Source organism: Neomonachus schauinslandi, chromosome 10 (genome assembly GCF_002201575.2).
Source record: "Neomonachus schauinslandi chromosome 10, ASM220157v2, whole genome shotgun sequence".
Classification (NCBI taxonomy): Eukaryota; Metazoa; Chordata; class Mammalia; order Carnivora; family Phocidae; genus Neomonachus; species Neomonachus schauinslandi.
The window spans coordinates 112,921,083-112,943,911 of NC_058412.1; the positions used below are offsets into that span (position 1 = coordinate 112,921,083).

The 22,829-nt window shown below is 43.1% G+C and overlaps 1 protein-coding gene and 1 long non-coding RNA gene across 2 annotated transcripts; both read right to left on the reverse strand.

Annotated features, from left to right (window-relative positions):
* Positions 1 to 2,293: 2,293 nt before the first annotated feature.
* LOC110579464 lies at positions 2,294 to 4,037 on the reverse strand. The gene is made up of 3 exons (XR_002480262.1): positions 4,002 to 4,037; positions 3,087 to 3,198; positions 2,294 to 2,488 (listed from the first exon to the last, which is right to left on the reverse strand). It is a non-coding gene; the product is annotated as an uncharacterized LOC110579464 (long non-coding RNA).
* A 1-nt stretch (position 4,038) lies between these two features.
* LOC110579645 (signal-regulatory protein beta-1-like) lies at positions 4,039 to 22,582 on the reverse strand (the record flags this gene model as incomplete). The annotated part of the gene is made up of 4 exons (XM_021689307.1): positions 22,465 to 22,582; positions 20,703 to 21,056; positions 8,764 to 9,078; positions 4,039 to 4,103 (listed from the first exon to the last, which is right to left on the reverse strand). Coding segments are annotated over exons 1-4 (807 nt in total), but the record flags the coding sequence as incomplete, so codon positions are not given.
* Between the last annotated feature and the right edge of the window lie 247 nt (positions 22,583 to 22,829).

A 22,829-nucleotide genomic window follows, 5' to 3' on the forward strand; every position in this document is an offset into this window, starting at 1 on the left:
TTTTTATGTATTTTTTTTAAATTGAAGTGTTGGGCAAATGTTTGGAAAAGACCATTCTGAGGTCTGTGTAGTGTATGGATTAGTGAACTCCAGAGTGCAAATTGTGAGGAGGCTATTAGTGTGATCGAGGTACATGCCGATCAGGGTCTGAGCAACCATGAAGATGAACAGGAGGGAGCAGAAGTCATGGGACTTGGACACCTAGGGCATCTAGGACACAGAATATGACGTGGCAAGTCCTTGCTGTCCTTGCTCAACCCAGAGAGAGTGTCTCTCTAAATTTTGCTCCCTAGGCACTTTGCTGGCCTCATCCTTCTCCTGGCCCTACTTCTGGGGGGAGGTGTGTGTGGGGGGAGGCCAGGGCATCCCAAGGCTCCCAGCATGGGAGGCCGGGGATAGGGATGTTGAAGTGTAAGCCGCTCTACTGGGAGTAGAAAATGTTGAAGAGGAGATTCATGTCTGAGGGCGGAATGGAGGTTGGGCTCAGCACCTCCGTCTTTGTGTCTACAAAGGTTCAAGGCCACAGTGAAACAAACACAGTAGGACGCCTGTTTCCACTGGGCATATTTATCCTTCTACAGAGAGCCTTTCTCCAGAACTTGGCCTACACTACCTCCCCCAGATCTTTATCAGGGCTATTTTGGGGCTCAGGACGAATCCTAGATCTACTCCACGACTGGAAAAGTGCACGTGTTGTTCTTCCCTTCTGCTCCCCACTCAGAGGCACAGGGTGGGCTTTCGTGTAGAACAGCAGGCCCGGGATATTGGGAAGCAGTAGAATGAGGACGAGTCAAAGTCTCCCCATCTGTCCACAGACAGTAGGCAGTGTGGCTCCCTGGAAAGCAATGAGCAGAGCTGGGTTTGAATCTGGATTTTTTGGTTTCACCACTTGTTATCTGAGTAACACTGGGTAGGTTCCTTCAGGTTCCTCACCGCAAAGTGGGGAATGGTGCCCACCTTGTGGGATTGGTATGAGGATGAAATAAGATACTGCTTGCGAAGTGCTGGACCAGTGGTGACACCCATCAACTATGCTTTCCTCCTAATGTGGATTTGTAAATGTCATAATAGGAAGGGAACTTGGGGTTCTTTAGGTATTGTCCTTCTATTTATTTTTCCTTTGGATCTTAAGTACGTAGAATTGTACCTATCATCATTCTTGCTTCATCACACCCTTATCATTGATCCATTAATGACCCTCATTTATTAATCTACTTATCCATTCATCCATCCATCCATCCATCCATCTTCCCTCCCTCCCTCCCTTCTTTCTTTCCAATAACCTGCCTGTCTTCTACCTATCTATTGACATACCTATTTATCAATCTTCTATTGTTTTTCTATTTTTAATTTATAATGATATAAACATTCATGAAGCCACCACCCAGCATGGAAGCTAGAATCCTGATATTAACTTCCATCTACCTATACATACCCACCCTTTTCATCCTTTTCCCTGCCCCCAACCTCAGGTAACTACTATTTAAAATCTTGGGTTCATCCTTTTGGAAAAAATATGGGTTTATCATTTTTATATGTATCCCTAAAAACCATTTGTTAGATGTTTTTAGCTTTATAAACATAGTATCATGCTGTATGAAATCTTTTGGGGCGTACTCACTCCTAATATTTTTTTGCTAAGATTTATCCATATTATTGTGTGTAGCTATAGTTCATTCATTTTTATTGCTGTATAACATTCCATTCTGGGATTGTACTACATTATTTGCCCGTCATCCTGTGGATGTGCATTTGGATGGTTCTCTCAGGTTTTTCTAATTTGAAACCATGCTACCATGTATATACTTGAATATTCATCTTCTGGAGCACAGGTGAAGAGTTTCTTTAGGGTATGTATATAACTCAAAGGCGGAAATAGCAGGTTATCGAGAATGCAAATGTCCAAGTTCAAATTTTCCAAACTGTTTTCCAAAGTAGTTGTGCCGATTTACATACGTATCAGCAACATAAGAAGGAGCCAGTTGCTTCTTTATTTTTTTCTCCTGGAATAGGGAGAAAATGGTTTTGCTTTGGCTTTTCCTGATTACTAATGAGATTGGACATCTCTTCATACGTTTATTGGCCATAATTGTTTCTTTTAATCCCATTTTAATGATGGAGCTGTAAAGATTTCACGCCAGTTTGTGTGCCCACCATGGGCTTTCCTCGAGGAGTCGGGGAGGGGCCTTCAGAATTGCAGGTTTGTGTTTCTTCCTGGGTAGGAGCTTGTTTTGCCTCTGCTGGGTTTCTTGCTCAGGGTCATGAACTTCATGCCCAGAATCCCCAGAGAAGCTTCTTTCCTTCATAGGTTGTGAGAGCCTCCCTCTCACTCCTGACCCTCCCGGTCCAGGCTCTCACTTTCTCTGGGGCCTGCAGGAGACAGCGAGGGACAGCCAGCGCAGGACGGTCTCAGAAGGCTGGTGAGGCAGGAGAAGCTTTGGTAGTGGTTGCAGACTTCATGGCCAGTGCCTCTCCTGGATCAGTCCTCCTAAATAAAACAGGAGGGGACTGAGGGCCCTGTGTTCCTGAGGAGGGCCTTGTGGCACCTGTGACCTGCAGGGGAAGCAGGGAGCTGGGGCGAAGCCCTTGTTCTCAGACTTCTCCTCACAGACCACCTCAGGAGTGTTGTCTCCATATCAACTCTCCCTCCTTCAATGCTTCCCCTGCCCGGAGCAGGGGAGCCTGCATCTCTGTGCACCTTCAGACTGGAGCTGTGAGGGGTAGAGGGGAAGGTTGAAGGGATTGGGGTGTGGCTCTTATAGGGACGCTCTGGATTCCACATGCCTTCAAGGTCAGTGTGAAATGGGAGTGCTGATGGGGCGCCTGGGTGGCTCGGTTAGGCAGCTGCTTTCGGCTCGAGTCATGATCCCAGGGTCCTGGGTTCGAGCCCCGCATCGGGAGCCTGCTTCTCCCTCTCCCACTCCCCCTACTTGTGCTCTCTCTGTCAAATAAATAAATAAAATCTTAAAAAAAAAAAGAGAGAGAAAGAAATGGGAGTGCTGTGTGGCTTCTCCTTACAGTGCCCCCGTTGGCCTGGAGTCTCCCGGCCCCGGGGAAGCCCAACCCCTATCTGAGGTCCCCCTTACTTGGAAGGGAATCTCCTCTTGAGGACATAGATGATGCAAAGTGCAGTCAAGGGAAACAGCTTCCAGCCAAGCAGGATGAGGGTCCCAGAGAGGGAGCTGGACGCCCTGGCATCTGGAAAGATACTAGGGTGAACGTGGCTTCTGGCTCCCACCATTCAACCCCTAGGCAGGCCCAGCCTCACCCCTGACTCAGGTACCAAGACTACACCTTGGACTGGGAGGGAATCCCCTCAGCTCTCTAAGCCTCAGTTTCCTAGTCTTTAAAATGGGGATGATAACGTATACCTTAGAATGTTCCTGTATCGGGCGCCTGGGTGGCTCCGTTGGTTAAGCGACTGCCTTCGGCTCAGGTCATGATCCTGGAGTCCTGGGATCGAGTCCCGGGATCTAGTCCCGCATCGGGCTCCCTGCTCGGCAGGGAGTCTGCTTCTCCCTCTGACCCTCTCCCCTCTCGTGTGCTCTCTCTCATTCTCTCTCTCTCAAATAAATAAATAAAATCTTTAAAAAAAAAAAAAAAAGAATGTTCCTGTATCAAAGGAGAACACCAAACAGAATACCTAATAGGCACTCAGTAGTTGTTGAATCTGAATGGCTTTTGAGAGGGTGGGTTGAAATGGGGGACGATAATTCGTATGAACCTAGTCACTGGAAGAGCCAATGCTGTGGCTGTGCGGTCAGGATCCCGCTGTGTGACGAAAGCGGTGCTTACAGCTCTTTGGTCCCTAAGGCAGCACACTCTGCGGAGGTTGCTCTAACTGCTGTCCCATTTTATAGATGAAGGAACTGAGGTATCGAAAGGTGAAGTGACTTCTTCAAGGTCACACATGACAAACATGGCAGAGCCAGCATGTGAACCTGGCCTGTCTGTGTCCAGGTCGGAACCTTTAACTGCTGGGTTATTCCACCCCTACTCACCCAAACACGCTGGCTGGTCTCTGGACTCACTCAGCCGCACGTGGGCCTGGATCGGTGGCTGGGCCTCTTGCCGCACTTTGCAGGTGAACAGCTCTTTGTCCTCTGAGGTGTAAACCAGGATATGACTGTCTTGGTTGAATATGCCGTCCGGGTTCTTGGTGGGGGTGGGAGCCTCACAGGCCTTAAAGCGTCTGTTCACCTCCAGCCAGGTGATTTGTATGACTTCAGGGTAGAACCTTTGCACGTGGCAGGTGAGGATGGCCAACTGGAGGCTAGGGACCCGGTGGGCCGAAACAGTCACTGTGGGTATAACTGAAACAAGAGCCCTTCCTTTGTTCCTTCCTTCCCTCAAGCAAAAGAAGCTCAAGGAGCATCCTTACCTTTCTAGGCACTGCCCTTGGTTCCTGAGATATAGCAGTAAGCAAGACAGACACACACAGAGCTCCTGCTCCAGTGGGGAGAACAGGGAAGAAGAAAAGCAGTCACGTGAGCCTCGGAGGGGTTCTGAGAACCTACACGGGGGCACCTGACCTGGTCTGGCGGTGGGGCAGGTTAGGGAAGAGTTTCTGGAAGAAGTGACCTTTCAGCAGAAGTATGAAAAATGAATAGGAGTTAACTACGTGTGGCAAATTGTATTTTCCAAAAATGGCCACAGCAAATTCCCAGCTATCTTCCGGAACCTTGCCACTCCCCACCGGAAGGGGAGTCTACTTCTGCCCTAGAAGCTGGGTGGGACTTTGTGACTGCCTGATGAAGAGAGTATAGCAGAGGTGACACTGTAACTTCCAAGGGTTGGTCATCAAAGTTGATGTGACTTCCCCTTGGGACTCTTGTGACATTCACTTTTGGAACACAGCCATCAAACTACAAGGATGCTCTAACCAGCCCGCATGGAAAGATGATCAGGAGAGGCCGATGCCAAGAAGAACTGAAGCCCGTAGCCCATAGCCAGCACCGATGGCCAGATGTGTTAGTGAGGCAGCTTTGTGATAATCTCAGCTGTGGAGTCATTCAGGTGAGGTCCCAGACATCATGGGGCAGAGATAGGCCATCCCTGCCAGGCCCTCTCCAAATTCCTGCCCTACAGAATATGTGAGCATCATAATTTGGGAGATCTGGAGTAAGTTTAGAGCACTGGAATATGTTTGGGGAAAATCTGTTATGCAGTCTTGGTAACTGGAACATTAGGCCAAAGGGGCTGGTGGAGGGCCAGAGGAAGGAAGGCTCTGGGCAAGGGTAGGTGTGGGAAAGTGCATCTCAGGCAGAGGGTAGGGCATGGGCAGAGGCCCTGTGGTGAAGCCTAGTGTGTCCAAGGACAGAAAGATGATCAGAGTGAGTGAAGGGGAGCATGGGCAAGATGACCAGTGACCATAAAGACTGTCTGCGTTTACTGGTGCTATACTTACCCCTGAGAGCACATAACGACATCCTAAGGAGTCCATACATTGGTTGTTTAATAAAATTCATTTCTGAATCATATGATTCTTTCCTGAAATTGATCTGCCTGAGAATGCCTACTCCTGTCTCCTGTTCCTCAGGCCTTCTCCCAACATTACAGAGGGAAGGCCTTCCTCCCACACGTCCTGAATCTAGCTATGGTGCAGTGCCCTTGGTGTAAAGACTCTGGGACACAAAATAAAAGGACAGTTCAAAAATCCTGCTGGCCGGAAAGCCTACTTTAATCAAAGCATCATAATCTCCCCCATCTAGCTCACTGAACTGCATTTCTGATAACATTTTTTTTTTAAAGATTTTATTTATTTATTTGAGAGCGAGAATGAGAGAGAGCATGAGAGGGAAGAGGGTCAGAGGGAGAAGCAGACTCCCTGCCGAGCAGGGAGCCCGATGCGGGACTCGATCCAGGGACTCCAGGATCATGACCTGAGCCGAAGGCAGTCGCTTAACCAACTGAGCCACCCAGGCGCCCTCTGATAACATTTTAATGGTTATTTTAATAACTGTTTATCAGAATTTGTTGGATATTTAGATAGTTTTGATCACTTGTGTAATTCAATCCAAAAGAATTTTTTAACACTTAGAGCCTATGGTAATAAGAAAAAGTTTTAAAATTTTAATTTATATATATAATGAATATTATATATAATAAGTTATATGTAATTTGTTATATATAAAATTCAATACGTATGTATTTATGGTAGTCCTCTGTTTTCTCAGAGTTCTCTATGATATGTGTGATGATGTCAATAAGGACTTTCAAATATAAAATATATTTACAGTAGGATAAAGTTCTCCCCAGGAATTAGAATGGAAATACAAATTTAGGAGGAAAAAGGAATATTATAAAATTTCTGATTATTAAAGAGCTTGTTTATGTCTGTTGTAATGGATGATGGTGGAAATCAAATCAGTATGGCTTTATTTTTCCGTTGAACATTTCAGAGAGATGTAACATTTGTAATATCCCAGGGGTTCTGGCCCGTGCAACTATTTAAGTCTGTGATGAACAATTCTGGATGTTAACTTTAAAATATATGAGGCACTACATAGTTCTTCACAATTACCTCAGGGGTATATGAATAAAAATGTTTGAGGATTGCTGTTGAACGCCCTGATAAGGATTTTATTTTGTTTTATTTTTGTAAGAGGAGTGGTGAGCCACCGAACGGTTTTAAGGAAAGGAGGGACAAGACTTGGCTTCCTTTATAAAATGTCTTTGAGTGCTGGGGATTTGGGGGCTGCACTGTTGAGGGTAATGGTGGATATGAGAGAAGGGGGCTGTGGTGTCCAGGTTGCCTTGAACTTGGGGATGAACCTGGTCAGTGACAGTAGAAAGAAATGGATGGGGTCAGAGAGATGTGAGAAGTGAATTTGGTAGAACTTGGTGATGGGTTGGGTAAAACAGGTCTCTGGCTTGGATGATTGGGTTGATGGAGTGTCTCTTCATTGGTATGGGGAAAGAGGAGGAGCCAGGGGTTTGGAGAGAGTGCAGAGAGCAGTACAATGCCCATCTCTTAGCTGACCATGACCAAAGCACCTTCCCTGGGGAAGGGGGACTCTGCCTTGCTCTGGTATCTCTGCATGGGGACTTCTTATAGGAGGGAGGTCTGACGTGATCATCCAAGAGATGTATTACTGGGTTCAAATTCCAGCTCACAAACTTAAGAGCCATGTGACCTTGGACAAGTCCTTTCATTTCTCTGAGCCTTGATTTCCTCATCTGCATGAAGCAGGGACACATAGCTTCTTTGGGATGCTCTAGGTGGAGGCTAGAATTCCATTTCCAAGCTGGAACCCTTTTGTGGTATCTTTTGGCTAAGCAAGGGCAGACTACTACTTAGGGAGGGAGGCATTTCCAAAATGACGAGCTAAACTCTTTACCTTGGTACCACAAATTATCTCCAGTCGTGAGGGGGCTTGTTGTGGAGATTGTGATGCTGTTAATGGGTTTTCTCTTTGCTTTACTCTGGCTGGAGCAGACGGAGAAGGAGCACTGGGACTCTGGAGCCCTGGAAAGGATGTGCCCATTTGCAGGAAGTGAGTGGGTCTCTGCCCTCTGAGGTTGCTGGGAGGTGGTGGCTGAGGAGAGTGCAGACCCCTTGGGGACACCCTTGCCCAGGCCAGGCTGTGGACTTCCAGAGCAGAAAGGGTGATTTCCTTCCTTTACTTTCCTTCCATATTGAACACTGCAGTAATGACCTCAATCCTTATGAAGTCAGATCAAGGGGGGCGGGGGTGTAGTCTTGCACTGCCTCCTGCATTGTCCCCTCCCCTGATGCGGGGGTGGGTTTAAGAAGTGTGTTTCAAATACAACGACTGGCAGCAAAGCGTGGTGGCTTGCACAATGGTGTTAAGAGTTCACGTGGACAGTGCAAGAGGGAGAAACTTCCTTGCTGTGGCTTGAAGCCCTGTGTGGTCTTGTTCCTGCTCTTCTCTCTCCAGCCTCCTCCTTCTCCATGCACCCTTCTTCTCACTAAGCCCTAACCACATGGACCTCTTCCTCCTCTCTACTGTTCAAACATGTCTCGCTCCCCACCCCTGTCATAGGGCCTTTGCACCCACTGTTTCTTCTGCCTGGAACACTCCACTTTTTCCTTGGCTGACCCCCTTTCATCTTTCATGCCGTGATTCAAACATCACTTCTCCAAAAAGGCATTTCCTCAGTATACTACATTTCTCCTGTTTTCATCTATTTTAATACTCAGTTCTTTTCTCTCATAGCACATGTTATAAGTTAGAAGCGTGTGGGGCGGCTGGATGGCTCAGTCGGTTAAGCATCCGACTCTTGGTTTTGGCTCAGGTCATGACCTCAGGGTTGTGAGATTGAGCCCCGCACTGGGCTCCATGCTCATCGGGGAGTCTGCTTGGGATCTCTCTCTCCCTCTCCCTCTGCTCCTCCTCCCAGCACTCTCTCTCTCTCAAATAAATAAATCTTTAAAAAAAAGTTAGAACTGTATAGTTTTTGCATCTTGTTGATGGGGCTCATGTGATTGTGAGCTTAGTGGAGTAGAACTAGGTCTGGTCTGTTTACCACGGACTCTGCAGCACGTAGAATAATACTGCCACATAGCAGATGCTCAATAAACTTGTTGAATGAATGAATGAGCTTCCACTTCCCAAATACAAGAGAGCAAGATGGCATCTCGTAAGAAGAGGATGGTCGGATAAGATAGGGAACCTCGTACCCATCTTACGTGGGGTTTGGTGAAGAATAAATGGGAGGATGCAGGTGAAGTGCTCCAAACAGGGAACCGGTGGTGGTCACCAAGGGTTGGCCATTTGGGTGGGGGGTGGGGGCCCTTACCTTGGAGGAATTTGGAGATGTTCACGTGCCTACTGAGGGGGCTCTGCAATGTACTGTGAGCCACTTGGCAGGTGAGCTGGGAGTGGAGTGAGGATAAGTCAAGGGTCACCAGCACCGTGCTGACGATGGTGTAGGATCCAGCATCTCTAGGCAGGAAGACCAGAGTCTGAAATGCCGGAAGCTCCACATCATTTTCAAGCCATTTCAGCTGTATGTTTTTGGGAAAGAAGCCAGTTGATGTGCAGGTGAGATTCACTGTCTGGCCTGGGCTGGCCCTGTTGGAGGGGCCAGAAACCTCTGGAAGAGAGGGCTTAGCTTCCGTCAAGGCAAAGTTGAGAGAGAAGAGAGAAACATAAAGATGGCAAGTTACTTTCTAGTGTGATACCCGCCCTTACGGTTTGCTCAGCTAGACTCACCTCAATCTCTCATCTCCAGTTTTCTCCTCTGTGTAATTTTTATTATGATACTTCTTACTGTAATAGCTTTGCCAACTGGCCTCACTGACCGCTCCTTGATCCTTGCCACGTGCACTTGACAGACCTTGGTGATTATGTTAAAATACAGATCAGATCTTGTCATTTCCCTCCCTCTCTTCCCTCCTTCCTGAAGTACATTGTCCAAAAAGTCATATAAGGTAGAGAACTAAAAATCAGATCCTAGAAAAAAAATTACAGGCCAACCACTTTTAACTATTATAGCTGATTCTTTGGACATTTCTCACTGTGTTGAGCAGGGAGGGGCAGAGGGAGAAGGAGAGAGAGAATCTCAAGCAGGCTCCACACACAGCACGGAGCCTGACACGGGGTTTGATCTCACGACCCTGAGATCATGATCTGAGCTGAAATCAAGAGTTGGACGCTTAACCAACTGAGCTACCCGGGTGCCCTCTCTCTGTGTTTCTAAATAAGATGCTTATACAATTATTTCTTTTTTTTTCAGTTTTATATATTATGAATATATCTACTACTATGGAAGATGATGGTTTAGCTCTCACATCTCCCTCCACCTGCCATTCACACTTCCTTTCCTTACATCCTCTTATCATAGACACATCAAAATCTTTTATTTTATCAGTATTCAGCATTTATATTATTATGACCAAAGGAGCATTGTTCACAACTGGGCCACGTAATATATCATGATTCTTTCCTTTCTTGTACAGCTTCCCCCCCCAATTTTTAATTGTCTCTCTGTCTTTTTAAAGTTTTTATTTATTTAAGTAATCTCTACACCCAATGTGGGGCTTGAAGTCATGACCCTGAGATCAAGAGTCGCATGCTCTTTCGACTGAGCCAGCTAGGTGCCCCTAGTTGTCTTATTCTTTTTATTTGCTTAGTTTTTATGAGCCTATAACAAATTCATCCCTAAACTTTCTGCCAGATAGGTATAACTCCTCCCAGATCGTTTGATACTGCTAAGTACTATAGTGAACTTCAGTTTAGGGTACATGAGACCCCAGGAGTGCACAAAGACTTTTCAGGGAGTATACAGGCTTGGGTTAAAAAAAAACCGTTTATAACACACCTTAAAAATACAAAGTACATGGGTGCCTGGGTGGCTCAGTCAGTTAAGTGTCCAACTCTTGATTTTGGCTCAGGTCATGATCTCAGGGTCATGAGATCAAGCCCTAAGTTGGGCTCCATGCTGGGCGTGAAACCTGCTTAAAATTCTCTTCTCCCCACCCTTACCCTCCCCCGCTGCTCACATATGCTTGCTCTCTCTCTCAAAAGAAAAATACAAAGTACTCATCCTGGGACTTTAACAATTATCAACCAATGTTTCATTTATACTTCTATCATCCACTGCATTATTTTATTTTTTTTTTTTAAGATTTTATTTATTTATTTGACAGAGAGAGACACAGTGAGAGAGGGAACACAAGCAGGGGGAGTGGGAGAGGGAGAAGCAGGCTCCCCGCGGAGCAGGGAGCCCGATGCGGGGCTCAATCCCAGGACCTCGGGATCATGACCTGAGTTGAAGTCAGACACTTAACAACTGAGCCACCCAGGTGCCCCATCCACTGCGTTATTTTAAAGCAAAACTAGACACTGTCATTTCATTCACAACTACCTCAGCATGTATACTTAAGAATTAAGAATTATTTTTTAAACATAATCAAGGGGTGCCTGGGTGACTCAGCTGGTTAAACATCCAACTCTTGATTTCGACTCAGGTCATGATCTCAGGGTTGTGAGATCGAGCCCCATGTTGGGCTCCGTGCTCGGCCGAGCCTGCTTAAGATTCTCTCTCTCCCTCTCCTTCTGCCCACTGTCCCCCGCTTGTGCTCTCTCTCTCTCTTCTCTTAAAAAAATTATTTTTAAACATAATCAGAATCTCATTATCGTACTTAAAATTTCTTTTTTTTCTGTTTTCTTTTTTCTTTTTTAATTTTATTATGTTATGTTAGTCACCATACAATACATCATTGGTTTTTGATGTGGTGATCTATGATCCACTGTTATCATACTTAAAATTTAATAATAATTCTTTTAATACTATCTAATACTTGTCAGTATTCAAATTTTCCTGCTTGTCTCACAGATATCATCTTATAATTGGTTTGTTTGAATAAGGATGTAAACAAGATCCATATGTTACATTTTGTTGCTATGTCTTTTTTTTTTTTTTTTAAGTAGGCTCCATGCCCAATGTGGGGCTTGAACTCAGGACCTTGAGATCAAGAGTTGAATGCTCTACTGACTGAGCTAGCCAGGCACCCCTTGCTATTTCTTTTACATCTCCTTTTCTAAAAGAGTTTCCCTTTCCTCTTATTTTTCTTAATATTTATTTGTTGAAAAAACCCAAGTCTGCCAGAAAAACCTGCAGAATTTTCCATATTCTTGCATATATTCCTGTTGTATCATTTGAAATGATACTCTTTCCCCTATATTGCCTGCAGCTGGATCTAAAGGATCTAGTTGGTTAGAACCAGGTTCATGATTTTCATATGGTGTTTCATATGGTGTTCATAATCAACACCAAGAATACTTCATAGGTGTTGCCAACAACTTCCTAATGCATTACATTAGGAGGCATGTAATATCTAGCTATTTCTTTTTATGGTGTTACGATTGACTACTGGCTTTATGTGTTGTCAGCTTGATCTATCTACTGTGAAGTTCTCTACCAGCCTTTAGCCCAAATATTTAACAAATGTAGATAATAATGTCTACACCCATCATTCCACCAGGGGTAATACAATGGTGACTACTAATGTTACTATTCCTTCTGTCTGTATCAGTTGAAATTATTTTTTCCTTCCAACTATTTTTGGTTATTTTGACATACAGTTCATAAAGGAAAGGCAGGGTAAAAATGTCTTTGCTTACTCTCCTTTAGATTTTAGAACAATGAGTTGGTGCCTTAGTAGCCCCCAGAGGTGACCAATGAAGTTTCTTTTATTTTTGTATCATTATAAAATTACGGTTTTTAACATGGGTTGATAGATGTCAATCTATTTTTATTTTTATACTTTTTAATGCTCAAATCATCTCATCTTTAGCCAGTGGGAGCCTCCTTGAAATTAGTTCCTGAGTTTTTTTATATAATTTCAGTAAACATTGATAGCTTCCTTGCTTTTCACACAACGAAATAGTCCATGCTCATTTTGCACATTTCCTGTCCAAGATCCGGAATCTGTCATTGCCCTATGCAGCCCTGGTTGTTTTTTGTGGAAGTGCTATTAAGAGACCATAATCTGTGTTTTAGTGGTGCTCATTACTACTAGGTTGTCACTGCTTCCAGGTCCTTTTTGGGCGACAGACAGGGCTATGAAGTAAGTATTTTTTAAGGAGGGAGACAATTAAACAGGTTAATACTGATAGTTATAATCCAATTTTAAGAATGCAGTTTTTAGGGCACTTGGGTGGCTCATTTGGTTAAGTGCCTGCCTTCAGCTCAGGTCATGATCCCAGGGTCCTGGGATCGAGTCCTGCATCGGGCTTCTTGCTTGGCCGGGAGTCTGTTTCTCCCTCTACCCCTCCCCCCTGCTTGAGTGCACACGTGTGCTCTCTTGCTCTCTCTCAAATAAATAAATAAAATCTTTAAAAAGAAAAAAGAATGCAGTTGTTAAACTTAACGTCTTTGTTTCTGCTCTGTATCTTTCTCTCATCCTGAAAATACCAGTTCCTAAGGACATCAACACATTTATTTGCTTTAACCTACAACACATATATAATACTTATAAACACCAACACCAAATATTATTACCAAATTATTGAATAGAGTTTTGGATTTCTTCATGCTTCTTGTTGTTCTTAGGATACGTTTCATTGGGGATATAGATACAAATTATTATGTATAACGTACACTCTCCAAGGCACACCCAGATTCCTTGAGCTTGACCACTCCAGTGTACTCAGGACTACTTCCAAATGCCTGTATATGCATGTTTTCTCCTGAAAGCTTTTTCAGAAGGTTGCTTGTATGGAAGGTTGTCAGTGCACGTGGAACACTGAAAATACGTGGCATCTAACACCCTCTGAGAACAGCTCTCAGTCAATGACTGAGAGTGAGTTGGTATGTAATTAGCCCAAACTTCTTTCCTTTCAAGAGGGATACATCTGATACATGTTCTGTATCATTTCCCATAGTTTCTCATCTGATTAAGATCCATTTGCCCACAGTGGTGGTGGGCTTGATGACACACCCTTCACTAACTGTCTGACTTCACCCCTTCCCTACTGGGGTTCCTGGCACTCAAGTATTTGTCTCAGATCTGCTTGGTGAATCTAAGCTAAAACCCTATGTTTCAAAGTCTCTTGAAATAATTTCTCTTTATCTGGGTAAGCCATCAATACATGGTTAGATTAATTAGTTAAATTTTAGATTTCATAGTCTAGATATTAATGAATTTTTTAATTTTTAATTTATTAATTATTTAAAATGTGCATATGTTTGTAGAATCAAAACCTCAGGCAAAGGACAGTCAGAGAGGTCTAACTTTCATCCCTGTCCCTTCTACCCTGTTGCCTTCTTCCCTGATAGGTAAATTTTTTTTCCGATTTTTTATTTATTTAAATTCAATTAGCCGACATATAGTACATCATTAGTTTTTGATGTAGTGTTCAATGATTCATTAGTTGCATGTAACACCCAGTGCTCATCACATCACGGGCCTTCCTTAATGCCCATCACCCAGTTACACCATCCCCCCACCCACCTCCCTTTCCGCAACCCTCAGTTTGTTTCCCAGAGTCAAGAGTTTCTCATGGTTTGTCTCCCTCTCTCATTTCTTCCCATTCAGTTTTCCCTCCCTTCCCCTATGATCCTCTTCACTTTTATTCCTCTTTTAAAAGAATATAACCAAATATGGATATGCTTGTGTTTCCCACTCTTCTTAACATAAAAGATGGTGTGCTCTACTTCTTGCTTAATGATATCCTGTGGGTCATGCTGAAGCAAAGTGCTGACTTCTTCTCATGCCTTTTTAAAGTTATAGTACTCCATTGTGGGACTCTACCATAATTTATTTAGCAGCTTGTCTTTTATTCTGACACATAATGTTGTAATCAAGAGCCTAACCATGAATCATCTTGCACTTATGTTAGTATATCTTTGGGATAAGTTTCTAGAAGTAAGATTGTTAGGTCACAGGGTAATGTATATATGTATACGTAACATGTAATTTTGCTAAATATTGCCAAATCCACTTCCTTATGACTTACGTGATTTTGAATTTCTACATACAAAATATGGAAGTATCAGTTTTCCCATAGCTCCTCCAACAGACTGTGTTGGCAAACTTTTGGATTTGGGGCCAAGCAGATACGTGAGAAGTTGTGTCCCAATGTAGTTTTAAATGGCATATCCTTTCATGTGAGGGTGATTGAACAAACTCTTATATATTTAGGAGGTATTTCTATTTCACTTTCTATAAATTGTCTTCTCATATTTATTGCCCATAATTCTATAAAGTTGCTTGTTGTAAAATTTTAGAAGTTCTCTATATACATTAGGGGTGATTCTTTGTATTATTTTTTTTTTAAAGATTTTATTTATTTATCTGACAGATAGAGAGACAGCGAGAGAGGGAACACAAGCAGGAGGAGTGGGAGAGGGAGAAGCAGGCTTCCTGCCGAGCAGGGAGCCCGATGCGGGGCTCGATCCCAGGACCCTGGGATCATGACCTGAGCCGAAGGCAGATGCTTAACGACTGAGCCACCCAGGCGCCCCTGATTCTTTGTATTATAAGTTGCAAAATAGTGTGTGCACACACACTTCCATACACAAGTTTCTTTTTGTACAATATGATCATTGTCATTTTTTTCTCTTTTTGTTTCTGCATTTTGAATTATAGTTGGGAAGGTTTTCCCCATTTCCAGATTACAAAAGAATCCAGACACGATTGCTTCTCATACTTGCACAGTTTCATTAGTTAAATATCTGATCCATGTGGAATTAATTTTGGCTTGTGGTGGAAGGAACTGTTCTGGATTTTTTATTCTGTTCCACTGGTTTGCTTCCTAATTTTCCAATCGATCCACCACTATTGTTGCAGGCTTCTTTCCTCATGAAATTGCCTTCACTTTTTTTTTTAAAGAAATCAATTGACCATATGTATGGTATTGTTTCTGGAATGTATTCTTTTTCATTGATCTATTTGTCTATCTTTTGTTTAAGTTTATTTATTTTTAGTAATCTCTACACCCAATGTGGGGCTCAAACTCATGACCCCAAGATCAAGAGTTGCATGCTCTTCTGACTGAGCTAGCTAGGCACCCCATCTACTTGTCTATCTTGATGCCAGTACTACAGTGAATCATTTTTGTAGCTTTATAAAAATTCTGTGTTCATGAGGGTATTGGCCTCAAGTTTTCTTTATTTGGTTTTAGTATCACAGTAATGCTGGTTTTAAGGATTGATTGGGAAGCATCACTCTCTCTCCAATTTTCTGGAAGAATTGGTGTAGAATTGTTAGCATTTCTTTCTTCAGTGTTTGGTAGAGTTCCTCAGTGAAGTCATCTGGGCCTGGACTGTTGTTTGTGGGAGGCTTTTGAAACTACAAATTCAATTTCTTTAATAAATATAGAAATAATCAGGCTATTGACTTCTTCTGGAGTGAGCTTTAGTAGCCCGTGTCTTCTGAAGAATTTGTGCATTTCATCTAAGTTGTTGAGTTTATAGGTATAACATTTTTCATAAAGTTTCCTTATAATCTTTTTAGTATCTGTGGAAACCATAGGGATGTTACCTCTCTCATTCTTTTTTTTTAAGTTTATTTATTTATTTATTTTTTTAGTAATCTCTACACACCCAAGGTGGGGCTTAATGTCATGATCCTGAGATCAACAGTCACATGCTCTTCCAACTGAGCCAGCCTAGCGCCCCATCTCTCAGTCTTGATATTGGTAATTTGTGTACTCTCTCTTTTTTCTTGACTGACTGTGTGGCTAAGAGTTTATAAATTTTACTGATTTTCCAAAGAACCAGCTTTCGGTTTTATTGGTTTTCTCCTAGTTTTCCATTTTCTATTTTTGATTTCTGCTCTGTTCTTTACTTTTTCCTTTCTTCTGGTTGCTTTGGGTTTCCCTCGTTCTTCTTGTTCTAATTTTTAAGATCACTGAGTTGAAACTTCTCTTCTGTCCTAATATAAGCATTTTAGTGCTATAAATTTCCCCCTCAGCACTGTTTTGGCTGCATCCACAAATTCTGTATGTTGTGCTTTCATGTTCATTCAGTTTAGAATCGTCTCTCATTTTCCTTTTACTTCTTCTTTGATAACATGTTATTCACAAGTGTATCCTTTTGTTTCCAAATATTTGGGCTTTTCCAGACATCATTTTGTTATTATCAATATAATTCCAGTAAGAACACATTTTGTATGACTTGACTAATTTTAAATTTACTGAGACAATTTATAGCCCAGGTTATGATGCATCTTGGTAAGTGTTCCCTTTGCATTTGAAAAGAATGTGTATCCTGCTGTTTTGGGATGAAGTGTTCTATAAATGTCAGTTAACTCAGTTTGTTTTATAATGCCATTCAGTCTTCTACATACTTAGTGATGTTCTGCCTACTTGTCTTACCAGTTATTGAAAGAGGAGTGTTGAAATCTGAAACTATAGCTGTGGACTTGTCTCTCCATCCTTACTATTTTATGAGTTTTTGTGTCATATATTTTAAAGCTCTCTTATTGGGTGAGTAAACGTTTAGGATTGTTATATTATCTCATTTAAAAATGCTTTGAAGATGTTTCTCCACTATCTTTTGGCTTACATAATTTTTCAATGGGAAATCTGCTGTCAAATTTATCTTCCTTTATATCTAATATTTCCCTTTTCTTCTGGTTGTTTTTTTTTTTAATATCTTTTTTTTTTTTTAAAGATTTATTTATTTATTTGACAGAGAGAAACAGCATGAGAGGGGATAGGGCCAGAGGGAGAAGCAGGCTCCCTGCTGAGCTGGGAGCCCGACGTGGGACTCGATCCCAGGACTCCGGGATCATGACCTGGGCCGAAGGCAGTCGCTTAACCAACTGAGCCACCCAGGCGCCCCTGTTTTTTTTTTTTTTTAAGATTTTATTTATTTATTTGAGAGAGAGAGAATGAGAGAGAGCAAGCACATGAGAGGGGGGAGGGTCAGAGGGAGAAGCAGACTCCCTGCCGAGCAGGGAGCCCGGTGCAGGACTCGATCCAGGGACTCCAGGATCATGACCTGAGCCGAAGGCAGTCGCCTAACCAACTGAGCCACCCAGGCGCCCTTCTGGTTGTTTTTAAGATCTTTTCTTTATTACTGATTTTATGCAATTGGAATATGATGCACTTTGGTGTAGTTTTCTTCATGTTTCTTGTGCTTGGGGTTCACTGAGATTTTTGGATCCATAGGTTCATAGTTTTCATCATATTTGGAAAAATGCAACCATTATTTCTTCAAATACTCTTTCTGTCCCCTACTTCCTTTAGAGTCTCTAACACATATTTAGTAGGCCACTTGAGGTTTTCCCATAGCTGATTGATGCTCTGTTTATCTTTTCTCAGTCTTTTACATTTTTGTGTATAATTTTGGATAGTTTCTGTTGCTGTATATTAAGTTCTTTAATTTTTTTCAGTGTCTTACCTGCCATGAATCCCATCCAGTCTACATTTTTCATCCTAGACATTGCAGTTTTCATCTCTAAAAGTTCAACATGGATCTTTGAAAATATTTTTCATGCTTCTACTTCACACATTCAATCTTTCCTCTATTTGACCACATAGTGGAGTTATACTATCTTTACTATCCTGGTGTACTAATCCCGTCATCTGTCTTTTCTGGTTAGGTTTCAAATAGTTGATTCACATTATAAATGGTGTTTTCCTGCTTTCATGCTTGGTAACTTTAAAAATTTTATTGAAATACAGTTGAGATACAGTGTCATATTAGTTTCAGGTGTATAACACAGTGATCCCACAGTTCTATATATTATTCTGTGCTCACCACGATAACTGTAGTTACTATCTGTCAGCTTGGTAGTTTTTTATTGCAGGCCAGAAGTTGTGAATTTTACTTTGTTTAGTATTGGATATTTTGTGATCTTATAAATATGCTTGAACTTGTTTTGGGACCTGGTTAAATTACCTGGAAACAGTTTGATATTTTCATGTGTTGTATTTAAGCTTTGCGATGCAGGACCATAGCATCATTTGGTCTAGGGCTAATTTTTTTCTCCCTTTTTTACCTCTTACTGAGGCAGAACCTTCTGCATACTGTACCAGATGCTCCATGAATTATGAGGTTTTTTACTCAGGTTGGTGGGAACAGGCACCGTTCTTGGCCTTGTGTGAGCTCCAGGGATATTTTCTCTTGAGGCCATGTACATACACTCGCGTACATGTATGTCCTCATGAACATACTCTTCAGTACTCAGCCAAATACTCAAGATCTTTGGAGTTCTCGCTCTGTGTAGCTTTCTCATCTTTGGTGCTCTCCTCTGAAAACTCCAGCCACTTTGCCCTCCTTAGACTTCTAGCTCCTTCTCAACTTGAGGAGGCCTCCATGCTCCATCGGAGTACTTTCCTACTGCATGGTGGCATGGAAGCTTTCTCAGAGAGTAAGCTGGAGGCAACCTTGGGTTCCATGTCATTTGTCTCTCATCTCTCAGGGATTACTGTCCTTTGTGGCCTGTTGTCCAATGTCTTATCAGCCATTGTTCCATGTAGTTTGCCCAGATTTTTCGTGGGCAAGTAAATCCAGTCCCTATCACTGTTTTGATAGAAGGTGCCCAAAGTATTAAATTTGCTATTGTGTATGTGGTCATCTATTCCATTATATCTTCTAACTGGTTTTTGTTTGCTTATATGAAGGTCATTGATTTCTGTTTATTGATTTTATAACTTGCCACATTACTAAAGTATCATTGATTTCTGTTTATTGATTTTGTAACTTGCCACATTACTAAAGTATCTTATAGTTTGTAATAGCTTAACCTTGAGTCCATTAAGTTTTCCAGATACCATATCATTTACAAAGAGAGATAGTTTTTCTACTTCCTTTATAATTTGTATGCTTTCTATTGTTTTCTCCTTTCTGAAAGCATTGGCTAATATTTCAATATAATCTTAAATAATATTAGAAATGGTAGGCATGAGTTTGAAGACTGATGTTCTAGTGATTCAATCTTTTTGAGATGCCCTCTTAAAGCCCTCAGTCCTCCTGTTCTGGAATGGCCTAGTGGTTATTCCTATGCCTCCTGCACAGCTCTTATCTTGGAGTCTCCAGTCCCCTTTTCTGGTTCCCATTCTTACTTTTCTTTGCTTAACTTTTATCTTGGTTAAAACAGAAAGATTACACTGAAAGGTAGCTCTTGGTGATGTCACAAATTCAACAGATTAGCTGGGTCTAGAATTTTAAGTTGGACATCATTTTCCTTAAGAATTTTGAAGGCACCACTCCTTGTCTTCTAGCATCTAATGCTGCCTGTATACATCTCATGCTGATCTCGTTCAAATGGTTTTCATACAACTTGCTTTTTATTTTAAATTCTTGAAAATCATATGACCTTCTCTTTGTCTCAGAAGACTGCCTACCAGTTCCCTTCGCTTTTCTGTGGCCTGGAGGCACTAAAATTTTAATTCAAAAATTCTGTTGATGTATGTTTCTATTCTGTTCTGTTTGAGTAAGTTACCACACTCATTTTTTTACAGAGAAAACAACATGATCATTAAGTCATCAGTATGAACAGGCCTGAACTAACTGCTCTGCTTCCCACGCTTTCCTGTATGGATGCTATTTAGAGTCTTGTGGGCTTTGTCTTCAGCCATGATTTTATCAGCCAGGACCAAATCCAAAAATATACAGGTCTTAAAGAATCAAGGGCAAATTTTGAGAAATATAAGGATTACATATTCCACATCCCCAAATGTGATTTTTATAATTTTCTGCCTCAGTAATTCTTTCATTCCTTGTTTCTGTGAATCTGTGGTTTCATGCCTTTAAGATTATGTTTTTAGGTCTAATTGGTTTTAATATCCTGAATAGTGACAATATACACTAATACAGTAATTAGGTTACAGATGCTCTTCTAAGTGTTTTACATTTATAAACTCATTTACATTTGTACTCCTCATAACAAATCTACGAGGTGAGTACAATTATTATTCCTATCTTACGGATGAGAAAATGGAGGCACAGAGAATTTAAGAAAGTCACTAAAGTCACACAGCTTGAAAATGGCAGAGTTAGAAGTTGAATCCAGGCCGTTTGGCCCTGGTGCCTGTAATTTTACTCACTCTGCTTTCCGGTCTATTTTGTGGCCTTTGAAAATGTAAGATTCTAACTCTCTTGCTAGGGGCCCTGGGATTCTATTCCACTCTGCTCCCGTGCTGTGATTTCTCACTACCGCATCTTCTATCCTCAACTTAACACAAGGGCTGACAAAGGGGGAGCCTTGGGCTGAGAGCCTGGAGCTTGTAATCTGTCTTTAGAACAACCAGGCTGGGTTTTCAGGGATCTGGACTTACCACGTACAAACATCCTGGTGCCTGGTCCAGACTTAAACTCCACATCAGGGGTCCCTTTCTGGAACTTCACACAGTAGTAGGTACCGGCGTCTGCTGGGGTGATGTTACTGATGCGGATGGAAAAGTCCGTGCTGTTTCTCCTTGTGGTATCTGAAACATTTGTCACTCGGGAGTAGTGGCCTCCTCTGAAACTGAAGATTAACTCCCGGGCTGGCCCTGTTCCCCTGAACCACTCAACCGGCCCAAGGGGGAGCAGGGAGGTCAGACTGCAGTGCAGAGTGGCTGTCTGTCCAGCTGCGACAGACACTGACTTCTCAGGCTGGATCACCTGCAGCTCCGCCTCACCTGCCACACCTGGAGGGAAACACAAGTCAGCTCCATGTGTCCCCTGCCTGGCCCAGGGGACTTCTCTTAACGGTTTTGTTGTGAGACTGAAACTGGAAGCCGTTGAAAAACACTCAGGATTGTGCCTGAAGGGCCTGGAATGTGTGGACCTGGAGTCAGGCTGATGTGGGCTCAAGGCCCGACTCCAGCTCAGACAAGCCTGCTGCTGTTCGGGGGAAGCCCCTCCCTCCCTCCTCTGCTTTCGGTGGTTTCCTCTGTCAAGCAGGATGGATCAAGCCTTTCCCCATCAGTGCTGTGAGTTTTCAAGGAAGACATTGGTTGTCAAGGACATGCAGTGAGTGCTGTAATGGCCAGACTCAGCAGGACCATTTTTTAGGTGTTCGTATTTGCATTCACTAAACCCTAGAAGGATTCGACAGGGAGTTTCCATAGACACTTCTGTGTACCAGACATCACTCTAAGCACTTAAATACATTAACTGACTCATTCAATTCCCACCACTGCTCTGTGAGAAAGGCATTATTATTATTAATCTCTGTTTCCAGACAAGAAAATGGAGGCACAGAGAAATTCATAACTTGTTCTAAGCCAAATAGGGTATAAATGATGAACTTGGATTTGAACTCTGGCAGATCTGTTTCAAAAAGTATCTGTGCTTTTAACCGCTTTCCTGGACAGCCTCTCAACTGAGATGTCAACCCGCTGGGGAGGAGAAGGGGGAATTCACCTGTCTGCGGGGTTTGGGGTCAGCTCTGGGGAGAAGGGAGCAGACAGGCAGGACTAACTCCCAATCAAGAATAATTAATAATAATAATAATAATAAAAAGACTATGATTTTAGAATGCTGAGATTTTGGGAGACTTAATAATCTACAAAGTACCACTTACCAGTTTTCTAATCGCTCTGCATGGCATGTGGAGTACTTGTGATCTATCTACCTATCTACCTACCTATCATCATCTCCATCTTAATTAGGGCGGCTCTGACTCCCAGGTTCTAGGGTTTTCAGCAGGAGTCAGATGCTGCACCCCCATCTCCTCCCTCAGGGTGGCCCCAGGTCCTGCAGGTCAAGCCACAGGGGGTCATGGAGGCTTCACAGGGTGACAGGAGTGTGGGAAGTGTAGCGGGGCTGGGAAGACCCTGTCACTGAGAAATACCTGGTGGGGTTAATCCTGTCTGGACCTGAGTGGGAGAGGAAGGGAGCCCTCCGACTAATAAGCCTTCTGGGGTCATTTGTTTGGGAGGGCCTTGTTGTAAAAGAAAACATTTAGAGAAATGTCTTCAAGAGGAAGCCACGGTGAAGAAAGAAGGCCTGGAACCGAGATCCATCCGCCCCACTGCCAACGGGGAAGCCGGGCGTCGGCCGCCACACTCAGGTGAGCATCCTTGCGCCGTGCTCCGCGAGGGCGGCACTCACCTGTGAGGCCCAGCAGCAGAGGCAGCAGCAGGGATGGCCGAGGCAGGCGGGGTGGGGAGGCAGGTGCGGGCATCGTGGTGGCCTGGAGCCTGCTCTGTCTGAATGTCGCTCCGGAGAGGTCTCGGGGACTCCACTCTGTGATGCGAGCGGAAGCCTGGTGTCCCTCACGGAAGAGGAAGTGACTGTGATGGGTGGAACGAGCTGTGGGGTTTTCACAGTTTCTGCTTCTGGATTGTGAAATAGGAATCAGACCCAGCCACGAAATGACGGAGAGAAGGCTCCCAAGATGCCTGAAGGGTTGCGGCAGGCCCCCTTAAGGCCGGGGCTGTGTCCCTGGGCCCCTTGGCTCCAGGTCAGAGGCCCCG